This window comes from Cryptosporidium muris, genomic scaffold, assembly GCF_000006515.1.
Source record: "Cryptosporidium muris RN66 scf_1106632373431 genomic scaffold, whole genome shotgun sequence".
Classification (NCBI taxonomy): domain Eukaryota; phylum Apicomplexa; class Conoidasida; order Eucoccidiorida; family Cryptosporidiidae; genus Cryptosporidium; species Cryptosporidium muris.
The window spans coordinates 344,023-366,672 of NW_002196573.1; the positions used below are offsets into that span (position 1 = coordinate 344,023).

The window sequence follows — 22,650 nt, forward strand, 5'->3', positions numbered from 1 at the left end:
TTTGTCATGAAGGGAAAAAAGATTTGAAATTTGGGACTATTCTTCGTGATTCTTAATGAAATATGAATCTATAAATAAAAACTTATATAATATAAATATTAATAGTTAATATAATAAGTTGTGATGAAAAAATCTGAGAAGAAGAAAAAGATCGAATTTTCAGAAAATAGAAGTTTACAGTGGTTAGTTCAGAAGTCTTATATACTTTCCTGGATAAGTCATTTACGTTATGTAAATAACTTAGTAGATTGTGCAATTGTAAGAGCATCTATGCTGTCACTATTTATATTGAGTGACTTAGGATATGGTAAATATCAACATCCTAGACAAATTTATGATTGGTTTAGAGTGCACTTTAGATCATACAACATATCTCCAAATTCGTGGCTTGTTAGTTGGCCTGGTGGTTTACCTATGAATTATAGATTTACAAAAAATGTGGTCATTTTTAATCAAAGTATTTCGAGATGTTTCTACTTTGGATATTTAGTCAGAAGGCTTGTAGCAAGCGTAAGTTTATATAAATGTGGTGGGGAAGTTGCAAATTTACTTTTTGCTTCCTTATTAAGAATCTTAGGATTTGGATGTCGAATTGTAATGTTTATACCACCTAGGATTACTATGAAGAACAGATTGGACAAGACACACAAATTAGAGAGGCTATCTAATGAATATAAACAGAAAAACTTCGTTCCTAATATATACTCTTGGATTGGAACAACATTAGATGATGATGATAGACGTCCAGAATTGTGGTTAGAGATTTTTTGTACTAAGTTAAATGAGTGGATTGCAGTAGATGTACATAGAGGAGGCTGGGATTTTATAGATGGAGATTCAAGGGTTATACAGAGTGATCACTTAGGAAGGAATAACAATTTATCTGATCATAATCAAGTATTAACAAGTGTTGAACAAAGTCAGAATTATAAGAAATGTACTTCTACTGCAGCTCCTAGGACTATATTTTCAAAATTACACATGGATTTAAGTGTAGAAGACTCTTCATCTTCAGATGAGGAGTCTGATAAATTGAAACAGGGATACTTACCTATAATACCTCTCAAAACTGTTAAGTTAGATAATAAATCCAAAGAGATTCGAATTGGAATAAAGGGGAGTTTGAAACGAAAGCCTACTCAGATTGAATTAGAAGAAGAACGCGCTGCATTAGCATTTGAATTTACATCTACATATAAAAAAACCTCCTCTATACAGCTACTAAAGAATAAGATTGACATATGTAAAACTTCAATTAAGTACAAGAATTTTGATAATATTGGATGGTGGATTTTAACTGTTAATGAAAAAGGTTATATTAGGGATACAACATATCGTTATACATCTGAGTGGGTATCTGTTCTAAATTCTCGCAGGAATTTTTTGGTAGATTATATGGATAAACTTATTAAAAGTGTAAATCAGTTGAGTTCATCTATATATGTACTTCAGATTGATATGTTAGATGACTTCTCACTAGAAAGGCGTCTTCAGCAAGATCCTCTTCCTTGTAATAAGAACAGATTTAAGCGACATCCGAAATATGCTCTAATGTCTTGTTTGAGCCCAATTGAGATTATTCATCCTCAAATTCCAATTATAGGGTATTTTCAAGGTGAGCCAGTATATCCCCGAGAAAATGTACAGCAATTAAAAACTGCAAAGCAATGGAGTAGGCAACAGAGAAGAATATCTTCAGGACAAATTCCTATAAAAACAATTAAAGATGCCAGTAATAATATCATAAAGGAATTATATGCTGAATATCAAACAGAATTAGTGCCGATACGTGAAATTACTTGTGATAATCAAGTTCCAGTAAATCAATTTCATAATGTAGATCTAACGAATAATCAACAAGTACCCTTGGGATGTATTCATGTAGAAGATAACTATGAACTTTCAGAGGAAGATTCGATGGAAGGCCAAAGATCCTTTAGGTCTACGTGGATTGTTTCTTGGGAAGAGACTGCTAAACGTGCAAATATTAGTTATGGCAGAGCTTTGGTAGGTTTTAAATATAGTGGGGGCTATAAAAAGGGAATATCTAGCAAGTTTTCCAGGAATTTAAACTCTAAGGCTGAACCCTTATATAATGGAATTATAATTAAGGAAGAAGATTACCAAAGGCTACTTGAGAAGAAGAATCAATTCCAAGAGAGGAAGATGGATAAAATGGCACCATTTATGTGGAAAGCTTTTCTATCGAATTTAGAAGCTCTATTTTTGGAACACTTGGATACAAACCAAGATTATAAAGATGGTAGTGGTGATATGGAGAGAATAAGTAGAACTAAGGTAAGGAAACTGGATTCTAATTCTTTAAAAAAGCTTTCTGCAAAATTATTTAATGAAAGTTTAGCTAAGGTAGAGGAAGGGCTCAAAACAAGAGAATCAAGAAATGAGGATGAATAACATTTGATATGAAGATAACTGATTAATAATGGGAAATAATTCGATTTATACATTTAAAAATTGTACTTTACTGTCATTTATATAATTTTAGAACTGTTCTGAATTATCAAATTTCTTGAATTATATACTTTTTTTACTTCAAATTTATGTAATAGTCATCTATAATCTTATGAATACCCCAAACTCTACTCTAGGGATTAATATTGTACAACTTATCTCATAGATAATTATCTATCTAATGCATAAGGTCATTATGATTGTGTTCAAATATTTAATAGATGAAATTGGCACTTCTTGAGATATCTATCATTTAATTTATAGTACTATAACTAAAGTACAAAATTTAATTTAGATAATTGTAGATATCTTGCAGTTACATTGTTATTTAAACTATGTACAACTTCAATTTTCGGTAGCTAATATTTACTTTGCATGGATCTAAAGTCTGATTAGTGGAGAATCCAGAATATATATCAATGCGCATTAATAAATTAATATTTTAAATGTTAACATCAATGTATATTTACTTTAAATACTCAATTATAAATTTAAAATGACATAGCTATATATATATATATATATATATATACAATAAATACTAAATAATGACAACCTCCTTCAACTCAAATTATATTAATAAATATTTTATCTCAAAAGTCTAGTAATGATATAACTTCCCCTTCAAAGTGCCATCTTTCAGGCTTTATAAGCTTAACTAAGGCAACTTTACCGAGAAGTTTATCATCCTTCTCAACAATAACTTTAGTGTATTGTTTAGTATGCCCGATTGTATGTATACTAATATCTGAATTTTCTATAAACCAAACCCTAACTATAATATCTGAAATTGAAGTTGATAAGTTGTATTTCATATTCAGTCTTAATTTTTCTAAAAGCTCCTCATTGTACTTCAAACTATGCAAGATGTTAGTGATTTCAAGACTTCGTCTCTTTGAGATTCCATTCGGAACTGCCTTCATTTTAGCTGCAGGGGTTCCAGGTCTAGGATAAAATTTAGAAATATTAATAACTGGGAATTTGTACTTCTTAATTAACTCTACTGTATCTTGATGATCCTCTTCTGTTTCACCAGGGAAACCACAAATTATATCAGTAGCTATTGTTATCAATGACAACTGACTACTAATTTCATCTACTAATTTGCAGAAGTCTTCTCTCGTATAGTCACGTCTCATATTAGTCAAAACCTTATTACTTCCACTTTGTACTGGAATATGAAGAAATTCGAAAACATTTGGATGTGATAAAACTTCCACCATATCCTGAATTTGGTTTAAGATATAGGGAGGATTTGTCATACCTATGCGTATCATCACATCTGGAGGAATAATATTCAAGATCTGGTAAATAAGTGATGAAAGATTAGTTCCAATATCTTTACCATATGCACCCGTATCTTCTGATGTTAACCATATTTGTTTAATCCCCTCTTTTAAACTAGTCTTCACTCTATTCAAGATAGTCTCAATAGTATAGCTTCCTAAGTTTCCTCTAGAGTACTTTGTCTTGCAATAAGTACAATTTCCCAGACATCCTACAGATACTGTAATAATTTCCACTAATGGATTCTTTCTTATTTTAGGCAAATTTAATGGTGGTAATCTTGAAAAAGTGGCTTTATCTTGTTTTTTTGTTGTACCTATAGCACTTAAGTCACTATTCATGCTTATCATTTCTACTATATTTCCCTGAAGAGTCAATTCTACAATCTCCACTATACGATGAGTGTATGATACTCCTAATACTGAAACGTTCTTTAACCAAGGTAAGGTTCTTTCTGCTTGGGGAATACATCCTGTAACTACTACAAATTTCTTCTTATTTAAGGCTGTCTCAACCAGATTCCTACACGACATTTCACTAGGACTTTTCACTGTACAGCTGTTAATTACAATCAAATCGCAGTCGTCTAACTCATTAACTATTTCATATCCATATTCAACTAAAAGTCCATTCATACTTTCCGAATCACTTCTGTTATGGTTACACCCAAAATTACGCATCATTATTCGACCAATTCCTGGAACTTTATTATTTTCTTGATCTCTCTTTACTACAGATAATTTATTAGATTGAGTTATCTTTACTTTGAGATTGTCACCACAAGAACAACTAGAGTTATCACTATTACAGGATGATGTTGGTTTAAGTATTTTAATTAGATCTTGCATCCTACCTTTGCGTCCTCTTAGGGACTTTAGTAGATAATAACCTGTTATCCCTGTTAAACCTACAGCTAGAGCCACTAAGATACTTCTCCTATTATATGTAGTCATATTCAAAAGTTGATATTATGGAGTACCAATATAGGTATAAATAATATGGAGGAAAGAAAGTAGGTAAGATACTAAAGAATATTTTAGTCTCTAGCGCCTAATGTGTGTAAGAATATTTTCTGGATTAATTTTGGTACCCTTAGAAACTACTACTACTATAATGAGAAGTTCTCTAACTAAATTTAAGTATAAAATATTATACTCTTATGTAGTTCTCAATAATAATACTTTAAAAATAGGCTTTTATTGCGACAGAAAAGTAATGTTCAACTTTCTGAACTTATAAAATATTTCTGAACTAAACTTGTGTATTCTACTTATTTGAACTGTCTATAAGGGGTGTTTCTTCATTAATATTAGATTTCTCATTAAGTGCTTTATCGGGAGATGTGAAAACTTTAGATGGTAAATGTAGAGCCATATCTAAGACCATAGATTCTTCACCTGACTTAAACATAGAATTTGTTGCCTCTATAGTATCAAGCTCTTCTTGTAGTTCATCATCAAATCCAAATATTCTCTTAGCTTGATACCATAAAGAAGCTGTAACTTTTTTCATTTTCATTGGATGTTCTACATTCTTAATTGCAATTGAATAGGAGTTCATAATAATAGTAGTAAACATATTTAACAAAATAGTTACAAAAAATATTTCAAATAAAAGTAACATAGCCGCAGCTCCATAAGCACTTTGTTCAAAATAAAAATGAATTCCATGGTCAGTCATTGAAAATGGACTACCAAAGGCATATAAAAACAATGAATAGAATGATATAGGTATAGATGAAAATTGAATATATATTGATCCATACATGGCATGCATCAGAATTGCAAAGGCTGTTAATAGAACTAAAAATATTCCACAAAAGTGTGCAAAAGGTACAAATGCAAAAATAAATGTCATAAGAAGGAAATTTGTACTTGTAGAAAATAAAGAAATTTCTAGAAGTCTTATAAATAATAATAGTACTGCAATTGCATGTGGAGTAGATTTAACCCATAAACTGAATAAGACTTGACCAAGAAATTCTGATCCTTGTAGGTGTAATGTTTGAGACCAATATACAAATGGAGGAGTACAGTGTTTGTATGCTGTTTCAATACAAAGTTCAGATCCATAAAAAATTCCTATAATTGATGTAATGAAACCAAACATAACTGTAAATCCAATAAGATTTTCAATTAAAATTTGAAACCAACTTAATATATTAATTCTATTACCAAATGGATCAATAGTATGTGCAATGATTTCCTTAAATTTACCTTTTTTTGCAACTAACCTATAGCAGTTATAAGGTAGTAATAAGAAACTTGATACAGATCCTGGGAATAATATAAAACAAAATGTAATAATAGTTATTAATGGAAGGATTGTTGTAAATGAATGATGACGTTGATATGCTAAACCAGTTGTAATTTCTACATTTGGTTTATAATGATTTAGATAAGGTGAATATCTTGAAAAACTTAGTTTAGTTTTCCACCACAAAGGATGTTTATCTTTCTCAACCGCAGATACCTCAAAAACAACAGTTACCCACTCTGGGTCACATTTCATAAGTAAGTCCCAGTGATGATTTTTGTTTGCTACCAAATATTTACTAGACTTGGAACTATTACTAGTGATAATAGACCCAATATGATTAGTAATTTTATAAGATTCATTGGATTCACTGGAAGCAATAACTTCCTTATCTTCAAATAATTTCTCATTTTGTACCCTATCTTGTTTATCTTCATTTAGTTTCACATCAGGTCTATCCATAATTAATCTACCAATCTTATTAATTTTTTTATGTAATAAAGGAATAGGTCCTGATTCCTTTTCAGATCCCATTGTAAACAATGGTAATAAAGCTTTAGAACGATGGTATAAGTGAAATATAGGTTTTGATTGATTTTCTGGTGGTATATTATTTGTTCTATAATATTCATTAATAATTGATGGAAATTCACCCCAAGGAGTATTATCACCTTGCTCTACATAAGTTTCTAGAGAGGCATAATCACAAGGAAGTTCAGGGTGTGTAGGATTCTGATGAGTTCTATTCCAGTCTATCCTTATTATATCACACCTAAAAAATTCTGTCATCCCATCTTCTATTAAAGCTTTAGAACGACATGATGCTTGTAATACATTTAATAAATCTGCAACAGCAGACCCTGGCATGGCTACATCAAAATCTGGAGTTGCATATTGGTCTTGGATCCTATTTAGCTGTTCTAGCTCAGTAGCAAATATTTTGGACCTAATTTGTTTAGCTACCGGCGAACTCTTATTATAACCATGTTGTAAAAGTAGACAAGATACATATAGTATTGTAAAGAAAAATATATATATCAGGCGACGTAGCCTAAGTTTCTTAATTTCTACCTCTGATAACTCATTCTTATCTGCCACTTCTAGAGTTAACAATCTTCTAATAGATTGATACATTTAATGTGAATCTAGTAACTGAAATATTCTTTGGTTGTATCTTCTTTCTTAATTATTTCTATGCTTGAATCTTCAAATTACTATCCAAAAAATATTCACACCACCCGCCAATGACCAATTACACATTTATACACACAAATGCATGCGTAATTAAACAGCGGTAAATCATACAAGTAATAAATGTGTGTAAGTAGTTCATTACAAAGTCTTTCTTTTCATTTATCCCCCTATTTATAATACTAAAGTAATATACAATAAATATATAAAATACCAAAACTTTATAATTTATAAGTTTTCTGATAACCACTAGATTTATCTTAGATATATGAATATTATAATTTTAAAAGAATACTTGTATTAATAAAAAAATATTTAATAAATATTAATCTTAAAAAAGTTGATAAAAAGAAATTTGGGTATATAAAAAATTCTTAATAAGTAAATTTTTGACACTAGACATTCTACTACGTTTTGTAATACTCCCCACGTCAGAAATCAGACGTAAGGGAGTGTCGTCGTGTAATGGATAGTTGCATGTGAGATTTCATATTGAAAAAGATCACAAAATAAGAATTCAAATTAAATAGAGACCATATTTACTGTAGGTAGACTTCAATCAAAATGTGGTTGTCAACCCGAGTAGAGAATGTTGATACAGGTATTACTACTAAACAAGGTCCTAGTATTCCTATAGAAAGTCTATTTTATGCATTTCTAAGACTTGGAATATTTTTTGAGATTATGTGCTTCACTGGTCTAACTCTGATTAGTTATGTATCTACAGGATCCTTAATGCTTAATTATCATTCATTTCCAGAGAATATGCTACAAGGTTCCATACCATCATATGTATCCTTATGCTTCTTTTTAGGACTTATTGGAGCTGGAAAATTAATGGTATTCCAAATACTTCTTGCAGATGACACTTGCTTTGCCCGTGGATATGTAACTGGATCAAAAATAATCAAAGTGGCATCCTTGTTGGATCTTGTTGGTAAAATGATATGTTTTGTATTTACATTACAGCTAGGTGGTACTAGTGAAAATGCTATTGAATTCAATACTGCAGTAGCTCAAGGTGGAGTTGAAATAAACTTTTTAACATTTGGACAAGTACTTAGTGGAATTGCATTTATTTCATATGGTTTTGGATTTTTACTATTAGAATTATTTCAGGATGAAGGAGTAGGTAATGTTTATGGTTATATTAACTTCTTTTCTTTTGTATCTGCTGGTATTGCGATTTTGATATATGCCATTAGTTTCAAGACATCTGGAGCTAATTTTGTTGCTTTAGTTGCATTAATGGGAGCATTTATTTGGGCTAGTTTCTTTGAACCAGCAGTTAATGAATTTTCACCATCACTTGGTGAAACTGAATTAACAAATGATGTTGAGACCCAAGTTGAAAAATTTACTAGAACTAGCCACTACTATAATGTTGATGAACAACCAGGTTATACACCCCAAGGTTCAGGCTATATGCAATAGATATCTAAATTTTAAGGAATACTTAAAAATTTTGCCAGACTAGTAAATATTGAAGTGGATATTTTAATCAAGCTAAGAGTTCTTTAAAATATCTTAAATTTATCGAGAATAACTCGTTATTTAGTTATCTAGCCTTGGAACTTTAAAATTAATCCACTTAAATGGATATTTATGCTTCTTTAGTAGATCTAAATAATGATATGATTTTTAATTTAGTATGCTAAGTCTTTAGTTTAAATTGTAATTATATCCCCTGAGATAATATTAGTATCTATATTTTTCCAAAGGAAGATGTTGCATCCATAAAAATAGCCTTTTGAATGATTATTCTAAAAGCCATAAAGGCCTGACCAAATATAAATATACTTCCAGCTTCATTAGGAGCACAATTATTTAATCCAGCTTGTGTTATTATTCTAAACATTGGAACTGGTTCAAATGGGAGTTTACACACAGGTACATCACCAAGTAAATAAGTTCTAAAAGGAATTAATAAGGCAAATAGTAAACCAGTAAAGAAACTTGATCTTAATTTGATCATTGACATCTTTTGATTAATAGTTGTTATACTTTGTTCCAATGCTTCAATCTTAGGATCTCTTTTAGTTCTAGGGATACTAAAATTAGATGACATAGTAGTATTTTCTATAATTATACCAGATTTCTCTTTAAGCTTTAGCTTGTCTAATTTTAACTTTGTGCGAGTTAGGTTATCCCGTAGTTTATAATAATCGCTTTTACGGAGTACAAAAAAATATGAAATAAGTTCCGATATTATAGCCAGAATTAAAGACATAGATATTACTACTAGTACTAAATATTTATTAAATTCATTAGAATCCTTCATATTATATCTTTAGTCATTTCAAGATATAAAAAAAAGAAAAAAAAACCTCATAGGTACCTTTAGCGGATTATCTTAGCGCCTATTATGACAGATTTTTAATAGTCTAAAATGTAAGAATTCCTAAATATATTATTAAAATTTCCTACTTAATATAAATAAGAATTGCAGAATTTTTAATAAAGAAATCACCGTGATAACTTCTTATGTCAGTTTAAATGTGGATAGAATTTTTAAATAAATTAGTATCTGTAGTTCTGGAGTGATTTGTTATACTAGTTATAATTTTATTTCTATTAAGTAAATATTTACATATACATGTTATATAAATATACTCCCAAAATGAATTGATTCGAACTCTGAACATTCATCTGAAAAAAAATAAAATGGGATCATTTACATTATATTAAAATTAAATAAGAATATAACAAGTAAACCTACTCTTAATTTTTGTTATTGTTACATGAATATCTTCAGAAAATAAATGAAATATACGATCAAGTGATTTCTTACACACTATCCAGCCTCCATTACTTGGCTTATACATAACTTCTGTTATTAAAGAATCACTGTCTATTAATTTTGATATTCTTTCTACACATTCGCCTTCTGTTGCAGACATTAAGGTCTTGGTTGATTTTAAAAGTTTATTAGACCTCCTAATTGCATTATTTATATTATTTAAGTAAAAAAATCGATATTTATCAGGTTCATTCATAATAGTAGTAAATTGTTTAATAATATTATTTGAAATATGTTTGAGACCTCCATCAGTATTAATTATAAATTCTCTAATTTGGAAAAGTTTATCAGAACACTCCTGTATATTATTAAAAGAAGTATTCGTACCCTCATATTTTTCTGAATAAATAAAAGATAAATAGTCATTATCTAAAACTATAACAATCATTATATCTTTATATATAAATGTACATAATTTAAATGATTTTATAAAATCTGGTAAATATATTTGAGGACAAAAAACAAGATTATTACTATTTTCTTCTAATTCAAGAGGTCCAAATAAAAATCCTTGATTATTTATAATAGAATTACATCTACCAAAAGAAGATGAACCACCACTTATTTCAAGTGCAGCAGCTGTTGGGAATCTTCCATATGGGCTGTTGTATAATTTGTCATTATAAGCTACACCATTATTCATTACTAAATAATTATATAGAATACGACTAGAATTTAAAGGTAAAGTAGAATATAACATATGAGCATCGTAAAAAATTGATATGTGAGCTATAATATTAAAAGTTGTCCTCACCTTCTCAACAAGATTTATTACAGATAATTGGGTTAATTTTTCAACTGGAGCATAATAAAAACCACTTAAAAATGTAAAAACTGATAATGTATTCAAATCTATTGTATCTATAAAAGATGGAACAAAGTCTTCTAATATATCTATAAGTTGGGTTTCTTCCATATCTTGTATATTTCCATGTAAAAGAGTAAAAAGTTCAATAAATGAATCTAATAAAGAAAGTAACGACTCTCTATTTGATTTATCTTTATATTCAGTAGATTCTAAATGATCTCCTTTAAAATTAGATATTGAATTATTATCTTTATCTTCACTTGATACATCCTCTATATATTCTATACCCACAACCTTTCCAGCTTGTATTTTTAAGATATAAGATAATTTCATAATTAAACAAATCCAAATATTTGAATTATTTATAGATTTTACAACTATTTCATGTTTTCTAGTCTTTATATAGTCTAAGGGTTTTCCTCCACTCATTAATAAGCTTGATATAGATACCAAACCTTCTATTAGACCCAAGTAACTTCGTCGTTCGTTACTTGGTTTATAAGATGGGTAATAATAAATAATCTTATTATCTTGTTTAGTATCATCTGATAAATTTAAAGCTTCCAGATTCTTTACTCTAGTTGGATCATATATGAATATAGCTGATATACTCCTACCACATGTTGTATTTATCGTTTTGTTATGAAAAGCAGTAGCTACTGCTACTTCTGGACCATACATCTTATTAAGTAAAAAAAAAAAGAGGAATTTAAATATTTTTAGACCTAGAAACCTCCCAAATATTACCCAATATTAACTATAAAAGTTCTTTTTCTTTTTTTTGGTTGTTAATAAAACATTATTTCCTTTGGCTATAAAATTTCCATGCGCCATTAAAACATACAAATAATTGAAAGTTATAGAGTAGTAATTTAATTAGTGCAACAGTTTAGAAAATAAAAATCCATCACCTTTTTTATAAGTTTAGCCTAACCACTTGAATTATTTTGTAAAATATTACTAAATAGCTACTTACAACTTTTCTGTATAATTATTAACTCATTCTATCAGCTTTAAGTTAGGAATAAAAAAAAAAATTGGCGCGACCTGTCAGATATAACCAATAGAATTTTTTTTTTTTTTAGAATTTTGTAATATAATGGAATCCTTAGAGTTTTAAAGATGAGAGGAACTACAGAGAATAAATAACTACTTAAATATATCTATGGTAAATACAGGGAATTCCAAAGAAATGATACTAGATGAAGTTTGTAATAAGAAAGAATTAAATCAAACTACTAATAAGGGTATAACAAAAAATGGAGAAAATTTAAGCAAGAGATTACAAAATATAGGACGAGGACCTATTCCATTAATAAATGAAATGGAAAGGTGCTATTGTGAGAAGTCATGTAATCAAGATTGCCTCAATCGTATAAGACATATTGAATGTAATCGTTATAATTGTGGACTTTCTGGACGATTATATGATGTATATTGTAATAATAGACCATTTTTCCGATATAATAGTAAAAAAAAAAAAAAATTTATTGTTTCGAAATTTAGAAGAACTAAATCTACTATAAACTTGTCAAAAAGAAGTAATCTTAATTATTTAAATGTGGATTTTTCAACAACATTAACAAAACTTTCTTTAACAGAATCAGCTTCTGCAGGTGAACTTATTATTGAATGCCTTGGTGAAATTATTAATAATTTAGATGTAAGAGAACGATATTTATCATATTTTCAATTAAAGGATAATCAAAAAGGTAATATAAAGAATGAAAATACCTTATATACAATTGCAACTCCAGAGAGATTATTTGGGATAGTTGAAAATTTTTTATATTTAGATATGACTCAAAATGGTAATGAAGCTCGACATATCCGACATTCTTGTAATCCAAATTGTCAAGCTCAAGTATGGATTGTAAGACCAACTGGCAGATCAATTAGAAGTAGTAAAGATGATGATTTTGCTTATTCCTGGTTACATATTGGAATATTTGCACTAAGTAATATCCCAAAAGATACAGAAATTACAATTGATTATGAAAATATATTAATAAGGGCAATTCCAAGTACATATTTAAATAGTTCTATTAATAATACAGGTTATATAAACCAATTTATATGTAATTGTGGTTTCTCAGAATGTAGAGGAATTATTGGGAAAAAGATTATTCCAAATGATGATCCTATGAATCCATATCTTTTACCAATTAAACCTCAAAAAAAAAAGAGAATAAATAGTCATAATGAAAGTGATCAAGATGATATTATTAATGAAATAAACTCCTATGGAAACAAAAAATCAAAAACAGATCATAATTCTTTATCTTCATTTATAAATCTTAAAAAGTCTCTTATGGAAAATCAAAGAAAATATAAATATGAAGAATATAATTCACATAATAATAACAATTCAAAAAGTTGCCAATTAAAATTTTCTACTAATACATACGAAATATTTGAAGAAGATAAGTCTTTAATTATTAATAAATCTAAAATTGAAAATGAATATGTAAATAATGATATATCTAAGAATATTTATCCATTGTGGCATATATTTTCATCTATATGTATATCAGGGCCTTACTATAGAAATTTTAATTGTTGTGATAATTCTTTATTACATAGTCAATGGTGGAGTAAATTAATAGATTTTTCTAAAAATACAAATTCTTCTAATAGAGAATATAATAATCATAATCAGATAAGAAAACCAATTGAAAGATTAAGACGAAGTGGTGCTGCTACTAGATACTATGATATTGCATATAATTTATCAATTATACCAGAATCATCTAAGATAAAAAAATCCAAATTACCAATATTTATGCCTTTTGTTTCACCAAATAGAAATTTATTTTTTCATGTAATGACACATCCATGGTTATTATTTCTATGTAATTTAACAACATTAGAATGTAAACTTATACAAAAATATAAAATTTTTCATATAAAATCTGTAGATTTTGGTAGATGGTATTTAGTACAAAGATTAACCAAATTTTTCCATTTATTTAATGTTACTGATGAGGATTTAATATGGCCATTAATTGACCAGGGTATTGGGAATGATGAAAAATGTTTTGTATGCTGTAATCATGGTATTCTTATGTCATGTGATAAATGTTATAAAGGTATCCATAAATTATGTTCAAAACGTTGTAATCAATTTATTCAATCATCGGAATTTCAAATTCCAGAATGGTTAAATAATTTTCAAGATGAAAATTTTTTTAATAATCTGATATATAAAAATATTCAAGATAATAAGAAATTAACTGATACAAATAATCTTCATCAAAATAAAAATTTTATTGTGTATAAACCATTATGTAAAAGTAATATTTCATCTTCTATAAATTCAAATCCTGAATATAATATTAATTCAACTTCATTAAAAAAAGTTAATTTTAAACCTAGTAATAATTTAGATAATCATGGAGCTGATCAATTTGTTTGTTATCGTTGTGAATTATCATCTCATCTAAGTTTTTGGAATAAAATTAATAGTAAAGAAAGAAGAAAGATAACTAATAAAGTTATGGCGAATAAATTAAAATTACTTTTTTATTCAAATTTATTATCAAAGGATTCTTTGAAATCTAAACATTCCAAACCAAAATTAGTAAAGAGACAGATTGTTAGTTCATCAAATAACAATAATATACTATTAAGATCTGCTCGTCTACTTTTAAGTAATATGATGAATTGGCGTCTGAAAAATAGTATACAAAAAAATAATTTAAATATTACTCAAATATATTGCAATCTTTCAAAAATATATATACAACCAAAAAAAATTGATCAACGTTGGGACTCCATAGATAATAATCCAACACCTAATTTTATTAAATCTTCTAATATTATTCAATACTCAGATTCTGAAAGTGAGATATTAATTTTGAGTCATTTTATTCATAAGATTGAATCAATAAATCATAATCAAAAATATACTCCATTAGAAATATCTGTACAAAGTAACTGCCATATAACAAATTCAATATCATTGGATGATTTTGTTAAGAAGATTAAATCTAAAAATAAAGGGTATTAAAAGATTTAAACTTTTGTTCATTTATTTTTTCTTTTTTAGTACTTTATTTTTGTTAAAGTAAAGTAGAATCTTAAAATTGTTTAGATACATGTATATATATTCTTATTTTATAGTAGATAAGTCTTTTATTAATATTAAACTTAATAATATGAATGAATCCTAAGAATTTATTATTTTATATAACTTGAAATTATATTGGTATAATATAAAATAATATAGATTGTGAGGGGAGTATACCAGATCCTTTAGAATTTACACTCATATTAACTCTTTCCGCCTAATTAGCTCAATAGTTATAATTGAAGTCTTCTTTATCATTTATATCTACTTATAAATATTGATGAAACTTCACATATTTAGATCTCCTCAAATATCATTAAAGTACGATGAAAATAATAACAAAGAAGAATATCCTGGTTTAAGTATACTACGTAATAAATTTGGTAATAATATGGCAAGCATTAATTACATAGATGATCAATTTTTACTTAGATTTTTGAAGGCAAGACAAATGAATGTTAATAAAGCTATAGTTATGCTTGAAAATTATTTTAATTGGAGAAAGGTTCATAATATTGATTTATTAATAAAAACTAAACGAGAGACAATTAGATTAGAATTTTATCCTAGAGCTTATCATGGTATTGATAAAATAGGAAGACCAATTTATATTGACTGTATTGGTAGGAGTAATATCAAGCAACTTCTTAATGATTATTCTGAAAAAAGTATATTAAATTATTGGATCTATGAATATGAATTTCTTTTAAATGTAATATTCCCAGCTTGCTGTATACAAAGATGTAAAAAAGCTGGATTAGACCTAAATTTATATAAAACAACTTGTTTTGAAACTTTGAATATTATTGATTTACATGGCTTAGGTATTAGCCAATTTAATTCAACTTGTAGAAAAATAATGAGAGAACTTATTCACGTTAGTCAAAACTATTACCCAGAACTTTTAGGTCAAATGTTTATTGTAAATGCTCCAAGTATATTTACAGTTATATGGAGTTTTGTAAAGTCACTATTAGATGAAAAGACTGTAAAAAAAATATCAGTTTATAGTAGCAAAGATAATTGGAAAAAGAAACTTTTAGAATATATTGATGAAAATCAATTACCAGAATTTCTTGGTGGTACTGGTCCAAAAGATGATGAATGGCTTTATTATAATTTTGGACCTTGGGCAGATTTCGATATATTATCATTGATAGCAAAGAAATATCCAAAAATACCACGGGATTTTTTATTTTCTCACTATTCTCCTAATTCATATGAAGAAAACATTATTTCTAATTAGTTATCTAAATTTTATTTATATTATTTATTTTTGAATTTATAAGGTAAATCTGAAGTAATTTGTTAAATATTTAAATAAAATAAAATAATAAGGAATTATTTATATAAAGTTTTCTTTTATAAATAGAAATTTATATTTGATATAAACCTTAGATTTGAATTTACTATAACAATTTGAGCAATAATAATTATAAATATTCTACTCTAATAATATTATTAAGAGAATGTAAATAATAGGAATTTCCTATAAATTCTTGTTAAAAGTATTTATTGCAATATTTCAGTATTTTTTTTTTTTAAATTTATTCCAGTAGTGATAAGAAAATCAAATAATAAAAAGTTTGGTATCATTAAATTAGTATATAATTAGAACTGTTGTATAGTTATTTATAATGAGTGAGATTTTATTTATTGTTCTCAAATATTTTAATTCTCTAAAATTGCAAGAGTATTTACTGATAGTCTATTTTGAATTAATGAATCTCTAGCTTGTAAAATATACTATTAATAGTTATTTTCAAGAATGGATTACATTATTCATAGCACTTTTTATTGAAGTTACTTTTACATAATAGTAGAAATTGAAATATTCAAGTATTATACAATATAATGTTTGAATTACAGCAAAGTAACAAATAAACTCATTTAGCTTTATTTTATTAATGTAATTATTACTTCTTAAACACTTTATAAATTGTACCAAATTATTTTGCCAAATTTCTTTTTAATTTATTACTCTTGCAGAACTCTATTTTTTTTTAATAAAGATTTTAAAATATTACAAATATAAACTACTTTGATGATATAATTGCACTAATATGAATAATTTTCATCAGTATAATATTCTTTTAAAAAAATTGAATCGTAGACCCACTAAATAATAGTATAAAGACTTTTTAATATTTAGTTTATCTCATTGTTATAATTCAAGTATAGCCTTATATAATGCATCAGAAAAATCATCATGCCAAGTAGACAGAGGACAGTTAGATGTCCATGTATCTCTAAAGTGAGCCAACTTTCCAAAAGAATCACCCATAATAATATGTGGTATACCAAGCAATATCATCAAAATATGACCATGTAATCTATTAGTAATGACCATTTGAGCTCTTGATAAAAATGCCATACCATCTAATGTTCTTGAAATAGATTTTTCGATAAAATCTGCACTTTCAACATCTTTAAATTGAGCGTCACTATACAACCAATCATCAACTAGTATTGTTATAAAATCAAACCACTTTTCATTAATATTGTACCTTACTTTTCCTTCTTGATAGTTTATATTATATCTGTAATTCATCATTGAATCTTTAATATCTTTAATCATATTTTTAATTGCATTCATATTAATTTTGCTCATTCTGAATTTTTCTTTCTTAATATAAAGTAGAGGAGCTTCATTATCCATCCTAGAATGAATCAATAAATCTAACAAAGGAATACCTCTTCTTTTTCTTTGATCACCAATAAGAAATGCTAAATCAGGTAGAATAGTTATTTCTATATTATTATTTTCATTATTAAACATTTTTTGTAGTGTATCCATTGAGTTTGTATCTCTGGCAGCTAAAAATACTTTACCTTGATGCTGAACAAAAATATCATGTGTTGCCATTTGATTTGTTATATTCCTGAAAAATACTGTTTGTGGGAACATTACAATCGTATAATCATGAAAATCACTCATGACTACATGCCTTAATTTATGATGATGGGTATACAAATCTCCAAAATTACCACCACCATGAAATACGATAGCTCTTTGTGATTCTGGAACTGTAAATTTACTCAAAATTTCTACTTTATCATATTCTCTAAGTAAATGAATTGCTTTTATAATACGTAATTTTAACGATTCTATTAATAATAATCCACCAACAAATATAGCTGAATCTCCACGATTAGGATGATCAGGAAATCCTACAAATACAATTTCATTAATCCCATTGAATACTTTTTCATAATATTCCTTGATTCTATTTGAGTATTTTTCAATAATATCTGCACATGGATGATCAGTATCGATAGTTTCAACTTCAGGAGAAGAATAAAATCTTGATATATCTTCTACATCATTATTTTGAATTTGAATACTTTTTGTTATATTAAATATAGAACTTACTGAGACTTCATTCATTTTATTTTGGTTATATTCTGGATATAACAATTCAATTGTACTAATTGATTTTGGTTTTATTTGGGTTATTTTATCAGATAATAAATCAATATTCTTATTTGAATCAATTTGAGTTTCATCTACAAAAGCCTGCGTTATATTATTTACTTCTGCAGTCTCATCTATAGGATTTGTATCGATCACTTCATTTATTCCTTCTTCTAAAGATGTAACTTTATTATCTTGCACCAGATTCAAATTATCATCTTCATCAATAGATAATTGCCTAATAACAGCATTACTACCAAGTATTTTAGAGTTAGGTGTATCTAGTGGTCCAAAATAAACAGGATTCCAATATTTTGATGATATACGCAAGTCGTGAGGTGAAAAACAAAAGTTTATTGAGGGATGATTACAAGAATATGTTGATGGTAAGACAGGAGCATTAAGTAAATAGTCCAAAAATGGCATTTCTTCAGTATGATGCATTAAATGAAATGTAACAGGCTTAAAATTACGTCGACTATAACCAAGACGATATGATATTTGTGGATTATGAAAATGAAACCCTGGTATATGTTTAATTGCCTTTTGTCCAGCAAGTTCTGTAACTAGCAAGGCTGTTGAAGCATCCTCAAACATTTTAAATCTTGTTCCTCCATTATTGCAAATATCTAAATACCTTTTCCCATTCTTTACAAATAACTTTGCAAGAGAATTACTCATAAGATAACCTGCTCCACCTCGAATTCCTTTAATTACATCTTCATGCTGTGCCCAAGGTAGATTATTGGATCTTGAACTTAATGTACTTGTTGTATTTGCATCTTCAAGTGTTAGATAAATCTGTCCACCAACTAAATGGCTCTCTAAATGGTTAAAAATTTTAAGTTCATCCAATAAATTTTGCAAAATAACAAATGTATCATCATCTAATTTCATATACCACTTTTTATCAGGCCAAACTTTAAGCATCCATTTATATGAGGCCAAAGTTTTGCAACATAAATTGTCATAGCTCTCATTACATTCTGGTATCATTGTAGGTAGGTTAGGATGTTCTTCAGATGCAACTAAAACATAATTTGCTGAGTAATCTTGGTTGTTATCTAAATTACTAGTTGTATATTTGCATAAATGTTTTAACCAACTATTCTGTAAATCAACTATTCTACTTTGATAGTATTGTGGAGCTGATAATATTGCGAATCCAATGTCACATATTGACAAATTGTTATCTGGAAATCCCTCTAAATAATTATTTGCACTATTTACTTGAATTGGTTGCTTTTTAAAAGAGTCAACATCCTCATTTAATATCAAATCACTTTCAGTTGTAGAATTATCAATATTATCGGGTATTTCAATAAGTTCAATACTTTCAACAGCTGAATCAGTAATATTCCTAATCATATAGTTAATATTCCTTTTATTATAAAAATTTGTTATAACCAAATATGATATTGCGATACAAACTAGAAGAGATATAAAAAGTAAACCATAGTTACCTTTTCGCATTATTAATGTTACTATTCATTTATAACCACTTATATTTAATCCAAAATTATTAAGTGTATCGTTCTATATCTGTAAATTAAAGAAAAATTAAGTGCTTTACATCAAATTATATGCAAGTAATGTGGAAATTCTATATATTGTCTCCACATGCATTAATACATTTCATACCGGCACACTTACATGCAGAGGTATCGCACCGCCAAAATATACTTGGATGAAATGTAAATGATTAAATAGTCTTGTTTATTAGATATCTAAGAAGTTATTCTTAAGTAAATTGATGTGATCTCTTTTTTTTGTAGTAATATAGTCTCATTAGCTTCTTCTAATTTTTCCTGTAAATTGCTTACAACTGCTAAAATAGAGTCAAGCTGTTGTCTCAATAACTTATTTCGATATTCTTCATCTTTTAGAGTATTCTCCAAAACTATTTTTGCATTGTTAGTCTTAATATATTCTTCTTCTATTACTTGTCTGTCTATTATAGTTCGCCTTAACTCATCCCTCAGAGATGAAATTGATATATTAGAATCATACTTAGATGATAATGGAGATTTTACTGAAGCTCTGGATAGTTCTTTATCTATAACTGGAATATCCTGAGTATCTTTTATTGAACTAGGTTCAATATTTAAACTCACATTATTTCTTTCAATTATGAGCTTATGTGTATTTGTATGTGTATTATCCAAGTTTTTATTTAAGTTCTCAGCTTTATAACTCTGAATTTCCAAATTTAATCTATTTATATAAGTATTATTATTCTTTATAATTTCCTCCTTTTGTAACAAAAAATCTTCTAACTTTTTTATTTTCAACTTCAAAAATTCCTTTTCTTCCTTAGATTCTATTTTCAGTTTTTGAATTATTGACTCATATCTATTTTGTTCGTGGGTTTGTCTTTTTTTAGTTTCTCCCAACTGAGATTCTAAAATATTAATTCGTTCTATATAAGGAATTACTAATTCTTTATTATCAATCTGTAATTTGGAAAGTTGATAACGTAATTCTGTAATTTCAGCTTGGTAAGAGTTTAAAGATTCAGTTACTCTAGACTCCTCAGAAGAAAGAGTTATTTCTAGTTCCCCAATTTTCTCTCTAAGGCATTTGTTTAATTCAATATATTCTTGTATTGTATTATCCCTGAATTCTAATTTTTCAGTTAAGGTATTTACCTGTGTCTGTAAATCTACAATTAAATTCTTATTTTCTTTTATTTTTAAAAGACGATCTTTCAAAATCCTCTTCTCACCAATTATTTTTTTATACTCTGAGCTTAATTCCAACATTTTTTTTTCTAAATTATGATAATTTTTCATTATATCTGAATACTTTCCTTTATATTCCCCCAACTCCTTCTTAAGAACTAAGTTCAAATTTTCTAAATTATTAACTTCCTGAAACATTGATAGAGGGTTTAAAACGCTACCTTCAATTCCATTATTTAATATTGGTGAAGCTAATAAATCCTTTTTTACATTCTTTTCCTTCTTTAAATTATTATTTTTATCTAAATCACAAACCATCTTTGATTTTATCACTTTATTATTATATAGTGAGTCATCAATATCAAAATTATCTACCTTTATCAATCCTCCATAATCTTCAGATTTAAAATCCAAATTATTTATATCAGGATTTCCCTCATTTATTTCACTCAAATCACTACAATCTTTTGTAAGATTAAAAGTTTCATTATTGCAATTATTAATATCATTTGTATTATCTTTCTCATCCTTATAGTTAAAATTAGATTCAATATTACCACTTTGCTTTATACCCTCAGTTGTATCATTTAATAAAATATCCCCAATTCCTTCTATTATATTTGAAATAGTAGATTTATCAACTTCCTCGAAATTCTCATCTAATACTATATCACTCTCTTTATGCATAGAATTTTTAGTTATTTCAGTAGTATTATTATAAATTTGACTTTCATTTAATTCTATATTTTTATCATCGTTCAAATTTCTATCTTCTATATATTCTATATTAGATGATAAATGAGAACTAACTGTATTTCTAATATCTAGTGCAGATTTTTTTCTAGTCTTCATATCTTTAATCAAATTATTACTTATTTCATTTTTAAATTCAATACTATTTAAGCTATTATTCTTATTATAACATAAACTTTTCCCTATTTGAAAATTTTTCTGAGAATTATCCACTTCAGTCTGTCTAATTGTCAAGTTAGCAGCTGCATCTCTAATACTAAGGGCTAAATCACCCACAAATGAAGTTGTATTATATTTTAGGTTACTAGCTCTCTTCGAAATATCACTTTCTGTCCAATTTATAACATTTGAAGAAATAGATGTTCCAGAAAGGAAGACTGTCTCAATTTGATTATTTTTAACTGCTTCTTCAATTGAGTGCTCAACTACATCTTTTATTGTTGAAACCTTATCAATTGCACTCTTAAAAAATGATTGCATTTTAAAAATTCATTTGCCTGCTTTTTAAGTAGCAATAGTTATAGGTTATTCATACACGCCCTTTAGTTAATAAATGTGCGCCAAAATTCAGTCCTGTATCACTGGTCATTTATAACTTAGGCATGCAAAAAATTCCAATTTCTTTAAATTTTTCACAATACAGATTCCCATACAAATATTAAATAAAAATAAAAATTATTTTTAAGCTGTACTTCAAAGAATAATAATATAAGCTAATTATTTTAATTTTAGAACAAATATTAGAATATTTTAGATTATAAACATACACTACTTTTCTTGTTATATTATTTCAATTATTTTAAATTATATCCTTACTTTATTTACAAATTTTAAGGTAGATCTGTAATATAACATTAATTTATTCTAATTTAAATTATTCTAATATATATCTTAATACTATAATAAATTATGTAATAA

General features: G+C 27.1%; 10 protein-coding genes across 10 annotated transcripts, besides 21 other annotated features; 4 read left to right on the plus strand and 6 right to left on the minus strand.

Annotated features, from left to right (window-relative positions):
* Positions 1–69: 69 nt before the first annotated feature.
* Positions 70–117: a sequence feature (AT_rich).
* A 6-nt stretch (positions 118–123) lies between these two features.
* On the plus strand, positions 124–2,415 carry CMU_008410 (DNA repair protein rad4, putative; the record flags this gene model as incomplete). The annotated part of the gene is made up of 1 exon (XM_002140663.1): positions 124–2,415. One exon carries the CDS (start codon positions 124–126, stop codon positions 2,413–2,415), a length of 2,292 nt encoding a protein of 763 aa, XP_002140699.1.
* Positions 2,416–2,897: 482 nt separating this feature from the next.
* Positions 2,898–2,970: a sequence feature (AT_rich).
* Positions 2,971–2,978: 8 nt separating this feature from the next.
* Positions 2,979–3,004: a microsatellite.
* Positions 3,005–3,040: 36 nt separating this feature from the next.
* Positions 3,041–3,064: a sequence feature (AT_rich).
* A 1-nt stretch (position 3,065) lies between these two features.
* CMU_008420 (radical SAM domain-containing protein) lies at positions 3,066–4,712 on the minus strand (the record flags this gene model as incomplete). The annotated part of the gene is made up of 1 exon (XM_002140664.1): positions 3,066–4,712. The coding sequence occupies one exon, from the start codon at positions 4,710–4,712 to the stop codon at positions 3,066–3,068; it is 1,647 nt and encodes a 548-aa protein (XP_002140700.1).
* A 313-nt stretch (positions 4,713–5,025) lies between these two features.
* Positions 5,026–7,149, minus strand: CMU_008430 (uncharacterized protein; the record flags this gene model as incomplete). The annotated part of the gene is made up of 1 exon (XM_002140665.1): positions 5,026–7,149. One exon carries the CDS (start codon positions 7,147–7,149, stop codon positions 5,026–5,028), a length of 2,124 nt encoding a protein of 707 aa, XP_002140701.1.
* Positions 7,150–7,377: 228 nt separating this feature from the next.
* Positions 7,378–7,419: a sequence feature (AT_rich).
* Positions 7,420–7,477: 58 nt separating this feature from the next.
* Positions 7,478–7,545: a sequence feature (AT_rich).
* A 225-nt stretch (positions 7,546–7,770) lies between these two features.
* Positions 7,771–8,640, plus strand: CMU_008440 (uncharacterized protein; the record flags this gene model as incomplete). Its single annotated transcript, XM_002140666.1, has 1 exon — positions 7,771–8,640. One exon carries the CDS (start codon positions 7,771–7,773, stop codon positions 8,638–8,640), a length of 870 nt encoding a protein of 289 aa, XP_002140702.1.
* Positions 8,641–8,911: 271 nt separating this feature from the next.
* Positions 8,912–9,487, minus strand: CMU_008450 (uncharacterized protein; the record flags this gene model as incomplete). Its single annotated transcript, XM_002140667.1, has 1 exon — positions 8,912–9,487. The coding sequence occupies one exon, from the start codon at positions 9,485–9,487 to the stop codon at positions 8,912–8,914; it is 576 nt and encodes a 191-aa protein (XP_002140703.1).
* A 397-nt stretch (positions 9,488–9,884) lies between these two features.
* Positions 9,885–9,912: a sequence feature (AT_rich).
* CMU_008460 (uncharacterized protein) lies at positions 9,897–11,495 on the minus strand (the record flags this gene model as incomplete). Its single annotated transcript, XM_002140668.1, has 1 exon — positions 9,897–11,495. The coding sequence occupies one exon, from the start codon at positions 11,493–11,495 to the stop codon at positions 9,897–9,899; it is 1,599 nt and encodes a 532-aa protein (XP_002140704.1).
* Positions 10,152–10,179: a sequence feature (AT_rich).
* Positions 10,393–10,441: a sequence feature (AT_rich).
* Positions 11,496–11,979: 484 nt separating the features above from the next.
* On the plus strand, positions 11,980–14,823 carry CMU_008470 (SET domain-containing protein; the record flags this gene model as incomplete). The annotated part of the gene is made up of 1 exon (XM_002140669.1): positions 11,980–14,823. One exon carries the CDS (start codon positions 11,980–11,982, stop codon positions 14,821–14,823), a length of 2,844 nt encoding a protein of 947 aa, XP_002140705.1.
* Positions 12,276–12,306: a sequence feature (AT_rich).
* Positions 13,994–14,028: a sequence feature (AT_rich).
* Positions 14,317–14,353: a sequence feature (AT_rich).
* Positions 14,501–14,521: a sequence feature (AT_rich).
* Positions 14,824–14,987: 164 nt separating the features above from the next.
* Positions 14,988–15,041: a sequence feature (AT_rich).
* Positions 15,042–15,163: 122 nt separating this feature from the next.
* Positions 15,164–16,129, plus strand: CMU_008480 (CRAL/TRIO domain-containing protein; the record flags this gene model as incomplete). The annotated part of the gene is made up of 1 exon (XM_002140670.1): positions 15,164–16,129. One exon carries the CDS (start codon positions 15,164–15,166, stop codon positions 16,127–16,129), a length of 966 nt encoding a protein of 321 aa, XP_002140706.1.
* A 5-nt stretch (positions 16,130–16,134) lies between these two features.
* Positions 16,135–16,275: a sequence feature (AT_rich).
* A 137-nt stretch (positions 16,276–16,412) lies between these two features.
* Positions 16,413–16,435: a sequence feature (AT_rich).
* Positions 16,436–16,877: 442 nt separating this feature from the next.
* Positions 16,878–16,919: a sequence feature (AT_rich).
* A 128-nt stretch (positions 16,920–17,047) lies between these two features.
* On the minus strand, positions 17,048–19,771 carry CMU_008490 (uncharacterized protein; the record flags this gene model as incomplete). Its single annotated transcript, XM_002140671.1, has 1 exon — positions 17,048–19,771. One exon carries the CDS (start codon positions 19,769–19,771, stop codon positions 17,048–17,050), a length of 2,724 nt encoding a protein of 907 aa, XP_002140707.1.
* Positions 19,772–20,025: 254 nt separating this feature from the next.
* CMU_008500 (uncharacterized protein) lies at positions 20,026–22,212 on the minus strand (the record flags this gene model as incomplete). The annotated part of the gene is made up of 1 exon (XM_002140672.1): positions 20,026–22,212. The coding sequence occupies one exon, from the start codon at positions 22,210–22,212 to the stop codon at positions 20,026–20,028; it is 2,187 nt and encodes a 728-aa protein (XP_002140708.1).
* Positions 20,504–20,546: a sequence feature (AT_rich).
* Positions 22,213–22,385: 173 nt separating the features above from the next.
* Positions 22,386–22,417: a sequence feature (AT_rich).
* A 14-nt stretch (positions 22,418–22,431) lies between these two features.
* Positions 22,432–22,494: a sequence feature (AT_rich).
* An 18-nt stretch (positions 22,495–22,512) lies between these two features.
* Positions 22,513–22,650: part of a microsatellite that runs on past the window's edge.